Consider the following 13,344-nt stretch of genomic DNA (forward strand, 5'->3'; position numbering starts at 1 on the left):
ACAGACACTGACCACAAGCTTTTGCCACTAACTCTGCTTCAACCTATTTATATTTATACTACATTCTTCATGCACTCACCATCTACTAACAAATAAAAACTAACAAATATGTTATACTCACATAGTCATCATCATCAGCAGCAGCATTGTCAGAATCTAACAACACAATACGTAGCAGTTCAGTATGACCAGCTGACCAGCATCATCATCCAGAGTCATTGAGTATGAAGTACTAGTTGTTTGGTTTTTATAATATTTTGCTGCTGGGGATTTTGTTGTAATTTGTGTATATGAGTGTGTGTTCTTGTATCTGTTTGAATTTTTTGTTTGATTGTTAATGTTTATAATTTAAAATTATACATAAATTTAAATAATATTAACATATGCAATTTACAATAATTGTATTTACAAATATATAAATTGTCTATACACAACCACACAATTATATGTAAAACATACAAAGAGAATTTTATAGGGTAAAGAAAAAAGTTATTTCTTTAAGAGCGACTTTAGATGAAAATATTAAATTTCATAAATATTTCTCCTTGGGGACATCGGAACCAATATAGCAATCGAAACAAATACATATTATAAAAATAAGAAAATGCTTATATATCTACTTATGGCACTGCGGTTCGTATGAGTAACAAATAATTTTTAAAGAATTAAAAATAAAGCATACGCCTTAACAATATTAAAATAAGAGAATAAAATTGAATGAGATATAAATTTTAAACTCTAATTGCCTTTTTCCTAACCCCATTATTTCAGCCAGCCTTCTTCTACAGCTTTTATGTGTTTGCTACAATATCTACGATATTTTAAAAACCAATTTATTCAAATTACATAAATATTATGGGATAACGACAAAAAAACTCAACACAACTATAGCAATAGAAAAAATGTAAAATATTTAAACATTAAACTATAGAATTTGCAATAAAATTAATTGAAATCTTTACAATTTACTAGCTAAAATGTTTATAAATAAAATGTATATAATAGAGAAAAATTTATAATGTAAATAAACCAAATTGTATTGTTTCATGTTAAAATGGATTATTTTTCACACAAATTTAGTATATTAAGTTAATGGAAAATATTTTAAAAGTTTCAGCCAGCCTAGGGTGTAAGCTAATGTAGACATCCAAGATATAATCTACTCTAGACGCCATAGAGTTTAATCAACTAGCCAGTCTAGAGTTTAAGCTACTCTAGCCAGCCTAGAGTTTAAGCTACTCTAGCCAGCCTAGAGTTTAAGCTACTCTAGCCAGCCTAGAGTTTAAGCTACTCTAGCCAGCCTAGAGTTTAAGCTACTCTAGCCAGCCTAGAGTTTAAGCTACTCTAGCCAGCCTAGAGTTTAAGCTACTCTAGCCAGCCTAGAGTTTAAGCTACTCTAGCCAGCCTAGAGTTTAAGCTACTCTAGGCAGCCTAGTGTTCGATCTACTCTAGTGTTCAAGATACTCTAGCCAGCCTAGTGTACAAGATACTCTAGCCAGCCTAGAGTTTAAGCTATTCTAGCCAGCCTAGAGTTTAAGCTACTCTAGCCAGCCTAGAGTTTAAGATACACTTGACAGCCTAGAGTTTAAGATACTCTAGCCAGCCTAGAGTTTAAGATACACTAGCCAGCCTAGAGTTTAAGATACCCTAGCCAGCCTAGAGTTTAAGATACACTAGCCAGCCTAGAGTTTAAGCTACTCTAGCCAGCCTAGTGTTCAATCTACTCTAGCCAGCCTAGTGTTCAAGATACTCTAGCCAGCCTAGTGTTCAAGATACTCTAGCCAGCCTAGAGTTTCAATCTACTCTAGCCAGCCTAGTGTTCAAGATACTCTAGCCAGCCTAGAGTTTCAATCTACTCTAGCCAGCCTAGTGTTCAAGATACTCTAGCCAGCCTAGTGTTCAAGATACTCTAGCCAGCCTAGAGTTTAAGCTACTCTAGCCAGCCTAGAGTTCACGCTACTCTAGCCAGCCTAGAGTTCAAGGTACTCTAGCCAGCCTAGAGTTTAAGATACACTTGCCAGCCTAGAGTTTAAGCTACTCTAGCCAGCCTAGAGTTCAAGCTACTCTAGCCAGACTGGAGTTTAGCTAATCTAGCCAGCCTAGAGTTTAAGCCACTCTAGCCGGAGTTAAAGTTACTCTAGCCAGCATAGAGTTTAAGCCACTCTAGCTAGAGTTTAAGCTACTCTAGCCAGCCTAGAGCTTAGGCTACTCTAGCCAGCCTAGAGCTTAGGCTACCCTAGCCAGCCTAGAGCTTAGGCTACCCTAGCCAGCCTAGAGTTCAAGCTACTCTAGCCAACCTGTAATTTAAGCCACTCTAGCCAGCCTAGAGTTTAATCTACTCTAGCCAGCCTAGAGTTTAATCTACTCTAGCCAGCCTAGAGTTTAATCTACTCTAGCCAGCCTAGAGTTTAATCTTCTCTAGACAGTCTAGAGTTTAATCTACTCTAGCCAGCCTATAGTTTAAGCTACTCCAGCCTATAGTTTAAGCTACTCCAACCAGCCTAGAGTTTAAGCTACTCCGGCCTACTCTAGTATTCTTATTGTATTTATTTTCAATATTTAATACCAAAAAATGAAAGTTATTCTAACAAAATTCCTTTTTTCCAACTTTTATTTATTTTTTTGCTCTAAAATCAAAAATTCCTGTCGAAAATGCTATAGCTGTGAATGTAGATCTAAACAATTTCATATTTTATTTACAAACAAGTGTTTTTTACTACGTAGTTTAGTGTATAGTTTACATAAAATACACATGCATGCTGTTGAAAATTTTTACATAAATAATAAAATTTCAACTAGTAAAAAATAAAGCTCTAACAAGCCAAACAAGCATATAAAATAAATGGTCATACTTTTCGTTGTTGTTGTGTTTTTTTATACCCTCTTTAAAACAATGATAAACTCTAAGGGTAACAGTGGCAATAGTAAGTTTATTCTTTTTTGTAGTTTTAGTAGAGGCAATAGTGTTTAGTACAAGTAACAAGCAAAGTAGTTTTACAGTATAGAGAGTAGCTCAAGTGCTACAGCACAAAGTGGAAGTGGCTGGTGTATAATAACAATAACAATTCTTACATATGTATGTACATAGCAATCCTAACCTGAATAAACAATGCAATAGGAGCAACACATGTACATATACATTTGTATATACCTAGTAACAACTGTAACATACAAAGTTTGATATACATATGTAGACAATATAAATACCTACGCAGTCATAGTATTTTTACCCTAGAGAGACGACAAAATGACACGAATTTTAACAACGAAAGGAGTTCTAATCCTTTATACAGAATAAAAAAAGTTAAAGGGACGACAATACGTATGAGTAATAAATGATTTTGTTATGAATTAAAAATTAAGCATACGTTCTATATGTTGTATATAAGAAGAACATTTAAATGAAACATATTTTTAAAATACATATGCTCAAAAGAATTTCTTTTCGTGAGGAAGTCTAACTTACATCATTTTGAATCTGTGTGTAAGGACTATCCTTAAATAAACTAGAAACATATAAACATATTATTGTTTGTCAACTGAAAAAGTAATTTTAAAAGAAAGTTATTAGAATCATAATTATTAAGAATTTTTCGAAACAGAAAACATTTTTAAAAAGCCATTCCTAACTTATAGCTTTGCTTAACAAGATCTGTCTATTTGTATGTATTATTAGTACATATTTTTACGTTATCATGTAAGATTGTTTTACAATTCGTGTATGTTAGTGAGTTTTTTTGCCTTTAAAGCTCAAGTGGATATTGCTGAGTGAATCTACAATAGCAAAAAACAAATGCAATTTGAGAGTAAATGAAAAAAAAACTACATACCAGCTAAAGATTTTTGTATTCAAAAGCTTTACGAATGACTTAACAAATGTTTGTTTTAATTTTTTTAGCTGTTGTTTTTTTTTTTTCATTGTTTCTTTAACAAAATAAAAAAAATATATAATTTTTTCTGTTTCCAAACAAATAAAAACATTACAACAGGAGTCATGTAGTGTGTAACTGTAACAGGGCAAAAATGTTAGGTTGAAGAAGTAACTCTAGAGAAACTAAGGGATTTTTTTAATACAAGCAGGAATAAAACTGAACAAAACTAAAGCTAATAGATATAAAATCATCAAATCAACTGTTATATTTTTGCCAAATACTTTGTGAATTACAATGCCACTATGATTCTTAAGGAATAAATAAGAAAAAATAAAGAACACTTAAAGTAGATCACAGTACGCATGAGTGCTAACAAATTCCGCTAAAAATTAAAATAACGTATACGTCTTCGATATTCCTAGAGTTTAAGCTACTCTAGCCAGCCTAAAGTTTAAGCTACTCTAGCCAGCCTAAAGTTTAAGCTACTCTAGCCAGGCTAGAGTTTAAGCTACTCTAGCCAGGCTAGAGTTTAAGCTACTCTAGCCAGGCTAGAGTAAGCTACTCTAGCCAGGCTAGAGTTTAAGCTTCTCTAGCCAGCCTAGAGTTTAAGCTACTCTAGCCAGCCTAGAGTTTAAGCTACTCTAGCCAGCCTAGAGTTTAAGCTACTCTAGCCAGCCTAGAATTTAAGCTATTCTAGCTAGCCTAACGTTTAATCTACTCTAGCCAGTCTAGAGTTTAAGCTACCCTAGCCAGCCTAGAGTTTAAGCTACTCTTGGCAGCCTAGAGTTTAAGCTACTCTTGGCAGCCTAGAGTTTAAGCTATTCTAGCTAGCCTAGAGTTTAAGCTATTCTAGCCAGCCTAGGGTTTAAGCTACTTTAGCCAGCCTAGAGTTCAATCTACTTCAGTAAGTCTAGAGATTAATTGTAATCTACTCCTGTAAAACTAGATCTGAGTTTAATTCATTAGAGCTCACGTATGATAGGAGTAAGTTTCAAACATTAAAAATGTTTCATTAACTTTATGAGCAATTGTCCATTTAATTAATGGATAAATGGTATACCATCCCTTTAGAGAGTGACCCAACTAAAACAATACGCAGCCATTGTTACGAGTATAATCAGGCAACTGGAATAAAATAAAAACAATAATAGCGACACAATAACAATAGTTTTTTTTTAAAATATACAAAAAAGTAGAAAAAAATCAACAGGGAACACAAAACAACAATGACAACAACATTCATAACATACCAAAGCATCATGCTGATGCATACACCCCTCATATGTACATATAACGGTAAAATATAAAACAAATGAAAAATACTCATGCATGGAGTATAAGAACTGATTGTATCCAACAAGAACATACACATGCATACATACCTGCACTCGCTCTTGTTAACAAACGAATGATTAACAAACTTACATACACGCTTGTTCCTACATAGACTTCATATTTACATACACATAACCAAGCAGGCAAGCAAGCTTTAATAAAAAAAATCATATAAAAATGTCTCAAATACAATATGGCCGACATTATTTGACCTTTTTTCCATTCTTTCTCTGAAAATTATTTTGCGAGTTTAACACGATACCAAAATGAAACAACAAAAAGGAAGTATGTACAATGCAATAAAGTTATACAAAATGAAGTTAAAAAATATGTATACAAATTACGTGAAAAATGCATAAACAAAAATATTTATGCAGGCAGGTTTTTTGTTGGAGCTTTTTTGCATGTTTATTTGTTTTTTTATGATTTTTTTTTTTAACAAACTAAACTTAATGAATGAGTGCATTTGAATAGTGCCAAAAATTTGTTGTCGAGATGAAAAGGAATTTATTTTAGTTGGTTTTTCTATGTGATAGGAAAAAATAAATTATATCAGAATAGTAGTTGGAAAAAAGTTTGAAATAGGTTTTGGCTGGCAGAAAAGAAAAAGTTTTATGACATTTTTGTGATCAGTCAAATAGAGATGACATATTTAACAAAAAATAATTTAAAATAAATTAATTTAGATTGTCAAGATACAAATATATTTTTAAAGAGGCTAGAGTTTAAATTACTACGGACTAACTAGAGTTTTATGTAGGTTAAATAGGACAAAGTTCAGTCTATTCTGACAAGACTAGAATTTTATACGCTGTGGTAAAAGTATAGATCAATGCAATCAAGTCAGACTAGAGATTAATCTTATCCAGCTTGACTAGAGTTTAAGCTACTCTAGCCAGCCTAGAGTTTAAGCTACTCTAGCCAGCCTAGAGTTTAAGCTACTCTAGCCAGCCTAGAGTTTAAGATACTCTAGCCAGCCTAGAGTTTAAGCTACTCTAGCCAGCCTAGAGTTTAAGCTACTCTAGCCAGCCTAGAGTTTAAGCTACTCTAGCCAGCCTAGAGTTTAAGCTACTCTAGCCAGCCTAGAGTTTAAGCTACTCTAGCCAGCCTAGAGTTTAAGCTACTCTAGCCAGCCTAGAGTTTAAGCTACTCTAGCCAGCCTAGAGTTTAAGCTACTCTAGCCAGCCTAGAGTTTAAGCTACTCTAGCCAGCCTAGAGTTTAAGCTACTCTAGCCAGCCTAGAGTTTAAGCTACTCTAGCCAGCCTAGAGTTTAAGCTACTCTAGCCAGCCTAGAGTTTAAGCTACTCTAGCCATCCTAGAGTTTAAGCTACTCTATCCAGCCTAGAGTTTAAGCTACTCTAGCCAGACTAGAGTTTAAGCTACTCTAGCCAACCTAGAGTTTAAGCTACTCTAGCCAGACTAGAGTTTAAGCTACTCTAGCCAGACTAGAGTTTAAGCTACTCTAGCCAGACTAGAGTTTAAGCTACTCTAGCCAGCCTAGAGTTTAAGCTTCTCTAGCCAGCTTAGAGTTTAATGTACTCTAGCCAGCCTAGAGTTTAATCTACTCTAGCCAGCCTACAGTTTATGCTACTCTGACTAGTCCAGAGTTTAAGCTACTCTAGCCAGCCTAGAGTTTAAGCTACTCTAGCCAGACTAGAGTTTAAGCTACTCTAGCCAGACTAGAGTTTAAGCTACTCTAGCCAGACTAGAGTTTAAGCTACTCTAGCCAGCCTAGAGTTTAAGCTACTCTTGCCAGCCTAGAGTTTAATCTACTCTAGCCAGCCTAGAGTTTAAGCTACTCTTGCCAGCCTAGAGTTTAATCTACTCTAGCCAGCCTAGAGTTTAAGCTACTCCAGCCAGCCTAGAGTTTAAGCTTCTCCAGCCAGCCTAGAGTTTAAGCTACTCTAGCTAGCCTAGAGTTTAAGCTACTCTAGCTAGCCTAGAGTTTAAGCTACTCTTGCCAGCCTAGAGTTTAATCTACTCTAGCCAGCCTAGAGTTTAATCTACTCTAGCCCGCCTAGAGTTTAATCTACTCTAGCCAGCCTAGAGTTTAATCTACTCTAGCCAGCCTAGAGTTTAATCTACTCTAGCCAGCCTAGAGTTTAATCTACTCTAGCCAGCCTAGAGTTTAATCTACTCTAGCCAGCCTAGATTTTAATCTACTCTAGCCAGTCTAGATTTTAATCTACTCTAGCCAGCCTAGAGTTTAATCTACTCTAGCCAGCCTAGAGTTTAATCTACTCTAGCCAGCCTAGAGTTTAATCTACTCTAGCCAGCCTAGATTTTAATCTACTCTAGCCAGCCTAGATTTTAATCTACTCTAGCCAGCCTAGATTTTAATCTACTCTAGCCAGCCTAGAGTTTAATCTACTCTAGCCAGCCTAGAGTTTAATCTACTCTAGCCAGCCTAGAGTTTAATCTACTCTAGCCAGCCTAGAGTTTAATCTACTCTAGCCAGCCTAGAGTTTAATCTACTCTAGCCAGCCTAGAGTTTAATCTACTCTAGCCAGCCTAGAGTTTAATCTACTCTAGCCAGCCTAGACTAGAGTTTAATCTACTCTAGCCAGCCTAGAGTTTAATCTACTCTAGCCAGCCTAAAGTTTAATCTACTCTAGCCAGCCTAGAGTTTAATCTACTCTAGCCAGCCTAGAGTTTAATCTACTCTAGCCAGCCTAGAGTTTAATCTACTCTAGCCAGCCTGGATTTTAATCTACTCTAGCCAGCCTAGATTTTAATCTACTCTAGCCAGCCTAGAGTTTAATCTACTCTAGCCAGCCTAGAGTTTAATCTACTCTAGCCAGCCTAGAGTTTAATCTACTCTAGCCAGCCTAAAGTTTAATCTACTCTAGCCAGCCTAGAGTTTAATCTACTCTAGCCAGCCTAGAGTTTAATCTACTCTAGCCAGCCTAGAGTTTAATCTACTCTAGCCAGCCTAGATTTTAATCTACTCTAGCCAGCCTAGATTTTAATCTACTCTAGCCAGCCTAGAGTTTAATCTACTCTAGCCAGCCTAGAGTTTAATCTACTCTAGCCAGCCTAAAGTTTAATCTACTCTAGCCAGCCTAAAGTTTAATCTACTCTAGCCAGCCTAGAGTTTAATCTACTCTAGCCAGCCTAGAGTTTAATCTACTCTAGCCAGCCTAGAGTTTAATCTACTCTAGCCAGCCTAGAGTTTAATCTACTCTAGCCAGCCTAGAGTTTAGTCTACTCTAGCCAGCCTACAGTTTATGCTACTCTGACTAGTCCAGAGTTTAAGCTACTCTAGCTAGTCTAGGGTCTAAGCTACTACTAGAATTGATTATTTTCTAGTCAGTATATCTTAACCCACTGGGGACAGTGTAGTGTAATTGGAGTAGCTAGGATCTTAGCTACTCGAATTAGTATAAAGTTTGTTTCTAAGATAAGCTACATAGACAAATTTTAAAATAACTTAAATTACTTTTTTATTCAAAAACATTGAACAAATTTATTTGCTATTAATTTTTTTCCTTAACACTCATTTAAATTACACACCTTTCGAAAAACAATATATTTAATTATATTAATTACAATTTAATACCTTAAATAAACTTTTTTTACATTAAAAACATATACAACCAAACACTAAATAAATAAAATGTTAAACTTATACTCATATTCGTACCTTGTTTTCTGTCATTTATTTTTACAGGAGGCGTGCCAAAATTATATACGCATCATGGTTGTTACCTCGCCTGGACGTTTATTTGTATGCGGTACAAATTCATTTCGTCCCATGTGTAACACTTACATAATCAACGACAACAATTATACCCTGGAGGCAACTAAAAATGGACAAGCTGTTTGTCCATACGATCCACGACATAATTCAACATCAGTATTTGCTGGTAAGTTTACGCTTCTCTTGTTAATTTTTTTCGTTCTGTTGAATTTTTTTTTTTGCTGCCAACAACAGTGATAAAAATTTGTGTAAAAAAATTTAAACAAACAACAACAGCAAATTTGTTATAAATTCACAGCGTGTATTAAGGGAGCCGTTTTTACAGTTTGTTCTATTTTACCTTTAGCGTTTTCCCAAAAATAAAAAATGTAAAAAATACACATTAAATAATATATTTTATTTTATTTACATAAACTACATGAATTTCTTATACACCCCCGCCTTTTTACGGTCACCTTGGATTTACTGTATGTATTTTTTCAACATACTTACATACATACATATTTTGTTGATTTTATGTTGGCGGTTGAAGTTTTTATGACGATGATTTGTAAAAATGAATGAAATGATTGTCAATATAAGTGTGTGTGTGAGAGGATAACCCTGGTTTGTGGGTTTGTTTTTTTTTTTTTTTTGTTAATTTTTTATTATGATGTGTTGATGAGGAAAAATATTAAACAAATAAACATTAATATTATCAGCTACAACAGTAAGAACAATCACAAACAAAAGTGTATCATATTTATACCCTACACCACTATAGTGGGAAGGGTATTATGCGTTTGTGCTGATGTTTGTAACGCATTAAAATATTAGTTCTATACCCACCTTAAAGTATACCGATCGACTCAGAATCACTTTCTGAGTCGGACGAAGCATATTGAAAATGGTTAAAATCGGTCCATTATTTCACTTAGATCCCATACAACTGAACCCCCCGAAAAGGGCTTTTGAGCTCATAATGAATAATATAAATGCATCTCGATGAAAGTTCGCACAACTAAGTTTTATACAAGCCTTGATGACCTTACCGAATTTTGAAACGATCGGACTTCACTTGACCCTAGCCCCCATACAAAGCCCCTTTCAGAAAGTGACTTGAATATCCGCAATTCATTTATTAGCACTGTTATTGCAATGAAATTTAGCACAGACAAATATTATATAATTACAAATCTATCCAGCCCATTTTATAAGGATCGGTCCACATTTGGTCCTATCCCCCATATAAAGCCTCATTTAGAAAATAAGTTTTTAGTCTATAAATTGCTTAAATAGATCGGAATAGTAATATTTAAGATAAATGCTTTATTATGAAAAATAAATCACATTTAATATTCATAACTGGTGTTGGGTATCATATGGTAGGCCAAGCCCGACTATACTTACTTGTTTTGTGATAATTTTATTGCTAATATTTGCTTTAAATGAAAATCAGACATAATTATGAATCTATGGTCTGGACTATTGATCATTCCATATTTTGCACAATCAGAGTATAATCTGAAGTATAAATCAGTCTATAGTTTGGACTATAAATCAGTCTATAGCTAGGACTATAATTCACTCCATAGTCTATAGTCTATACTATAGATCAGTCTATAGAATTGACTATAGAACTGTAGTCTTGACTATAGATCTGTCTATAGTCTTGACTATAGATCTGTCTATAGTCTTGACTATAGATCTGTCTATAGTCTTGACTATAGATCTGTCTATAGTCTTGACTATAGATCAGTCTATAGTCTTAACTATAGATCAGTCTATAGTCTTGACTATAGATCAGTCTATAGTCTTGACTATAGATCGGTCTATAGTCTTGACTATAGATCAGTCTATAGTCCTGACTATAGATCAGTCTATAGTCTTCACAATAAATCACTATTATCTTGACTATAGATCAGTCTGTAGTCTTGACTATACATCATTTTATAGTCTTGACTATAGATCATGTTATAGTCTTAACTATAGATCAGTCTATAGTCTTGACTATAGATCAGTCTACAGTCTTCACTATAGATCAGTCTATAGTCTTGACTAGAGATCAGTCTATAGTTTTGACTATAGATCAGGCTATAGTGTTGACTGTAGATCAGTCTATAGTATTGACTATAGATCAGTCTATAGTCTTGACTATAGATCAGTCTATAGTCTTGACTATAGATCAGTCAGTACTCTTGACTATAGATCAGTCTATAGTATTGACTGTAGATCAGTCTAAAGTCTTGACTAGAGACCAGTCTATAGTCTTGACTATAGATCAGTCTGTATTCTTCACAATAAATCACTCTATTGTCTTGACTATAGATCAGTCTATAGTCTTGACTATACATCATTTTATAGTCTTGACTATAGATCATGTTATAGTCTTAACTATAGATCAGTCTATAGTCTTGACTATAGATTATAGATAGTTGACTATAGATCAGTGTACAGTTTTGAGTAGAGATCAGTTTATAGTTATCAATAGATCATTCATTATATAGTGTTGAATATATAAACTCTGCAGACTGGACTTCAGAGCATTTCTTATGTCTTTAATCAGTATATAGTCGAGATAAAATAATCTTTAGACCTTTCTATCTTTAGTACCTTTTCTATAGTACTGGCTGGATTGAAGTCTATGTTTTCTGATTTAAGACGTTAAGTTTCGTGTTAACAACACCAAATTAAAAAAAATATTTGTTGCAAAAATCACATTAAACACGTAACTTAAAATAAACCTTAGCCTATAAACACTGACACGCAAATAAATAAGCCCTTTAATATTTATGTGTATTATACATTCTTTTATTTTAAAACAGTGACAATGAAATTGGCAATATTTTCAACATTTATTTTGGCCATAAATTATATAAAGGCCAAAAAAAAAATCCGAAATTTGCAAAAAAAAATCCCATAAACCCATTGAAAAAAACACACAAAACAATAACAATAAATATATGAATGTCTACAATCACGAATAAACAATAAAAGAAAACAACAATAACAAATAAACAAAATTATTTGTTAAAAAATGTTGTAAAAAAATATGAAGTGATATAAATACAGGGGATAAACTTGATGGAAACAAATCGCTTTCTGCTTTTAGTACATTTTTTCTCTGTATTTGCGCCTCATTTAAATGTGATAAAAATATTTATGAAACGGAAGTAAAATATAACAAAAAAAAACGAGAATGAGTACGAAAAAGCCAGAGATAGAGATAGTCGTTTGGCATTAGAGAGCAAATAAATATTTATGTATAATAGAAAATGTGTAAATAAATGAAAATTTATGCAGGAAAATAAAGTTGTAGTGGAAGAAAGAAAACTATTGAGTGAGGATGATAATGTCAGAGGCGTTGTAAAGGTTTGAAACTTGACTAATTTAGAAAAAGCTTTAATATTAAAGTTGATCCAATCTGCAAGAGATCGTAATAGAGACCTTGAAAGTTATGTGTCTCTTTTTATGATTTGACCTAAATATTTCACATCTACTTCCAAGAATATTTACATAAAAAAAGTAAAATATTTTTATATAGAATTTAAAGAAAAAAAATATTAAAAATAATATTTTATATCTATACATTTATGGTATTTTATAATAAATGCACACACATGTACATTTTATTTAACAATCATATTCAATGTGACGTAACTCTGGCAACAGGATTCGAAAAATAGTTTATCTGTTGTATTGAGCTGTATTGGTTGTTACTTTTTTAATTCGAAAAATCTTTACAAATATTCCATTTTACAGGGAATGTCATTAAAGGTTAATGTTTTTGGTTTTGATTTCTGATTTCAATACGTATGAGTAATTTATTTTAAACTGTTATGCTTTGTGGAAAAGGAAATACTTTATATATACATACATTTTTCAATAAAAAAGTGAATCCTGTCGAACATATAAAGTTTATAATTGGTTTTTAAAACATGGCTTTATTGTCAAAATTAGTCTAACTCTTAAAATTCCTTCACAAAAAACGCAATTCTTTCAAATTATTTCACATATTCCAAACTAAGCTTCTTGTTTTTCAAATCTTTTATGCAATATCTCAAATTGGCGAAGAAAAAAAAAATAATTAAAATTCTTTGTCATTTTCATTGTGCTCTAACGTTTGTCTCGTTAAAGTATTTTGCAACACAAAAGTAAAAGAGAAAAGTATATAAACCCACTAATTGCAATGAAAAATCCTTAAAAATGACGAAACAATTCGCAGAACACTACAACAGTTTTAACGAATATAAAATTGCAAAAAAGTACTAGCAAAACTATAGTAGTTAAAGTAGCAAATTGCAATTGAAAGCAATAAATAGCTTTAAAGCAAAAAAAAAAAAAAAAGAGAACACACACACTCAGAAAAAAGCTTATAAGAAAATAATGAATAACATACTAATGCTGCATACAAATAGTGACAATAATGTAACGAGTACAATAGAAATGATGACAAA

The 13,344-nt window shown here is 33.1% G+C and overlaps 1 protein-coding gene across 2 annotated transcripts in view; it reads left to right on the forward strand.

Annotated features, from left to right (window-relative positions):
* LOC119605936 (semaphorin-1A) overlaps positions 1 to 13,344 on the forward strand; it is a 203,432-nt gene that overhangs the window by 69,759 nt on the left and 120,329 nt on the right. For both annotated transcript variants that reach the window (XR_005231615.1, XM_037959288.1), the window contains exon 3: positions 8,879 to 9,074. Coding sequence is in view for 1 of the 2 variants with exons in the window: in XM_037959288.1 (XP_037815216.1) it covers positions 8,879 to 9,074 (196 nt within the window). In the remaining variant the exon portion in view is untranslated. The remainder of the gene's footprint in view (positions 1 to 8,878; positions 9,075 to 13,344) is intronic.

Source organism: Lucilia sericata, unplaced genomic scaffold (assembly GCF_015586225.1).
Source record: "Lucilia sericata isolate MDLA Ls3-8-SP2 unplaced genomic scaffold, ASM1558622v1 Contig000536F_arrow, whole genome shotgun sequence".
In the NCBI taxonomy this organism is placed as follows: domain Eukaryota; kingdom Metazoa; phylum Arthropoda; class Insecta; order Diptera; family Calliphoridae; genus Lucilia; species Lucilia sericata.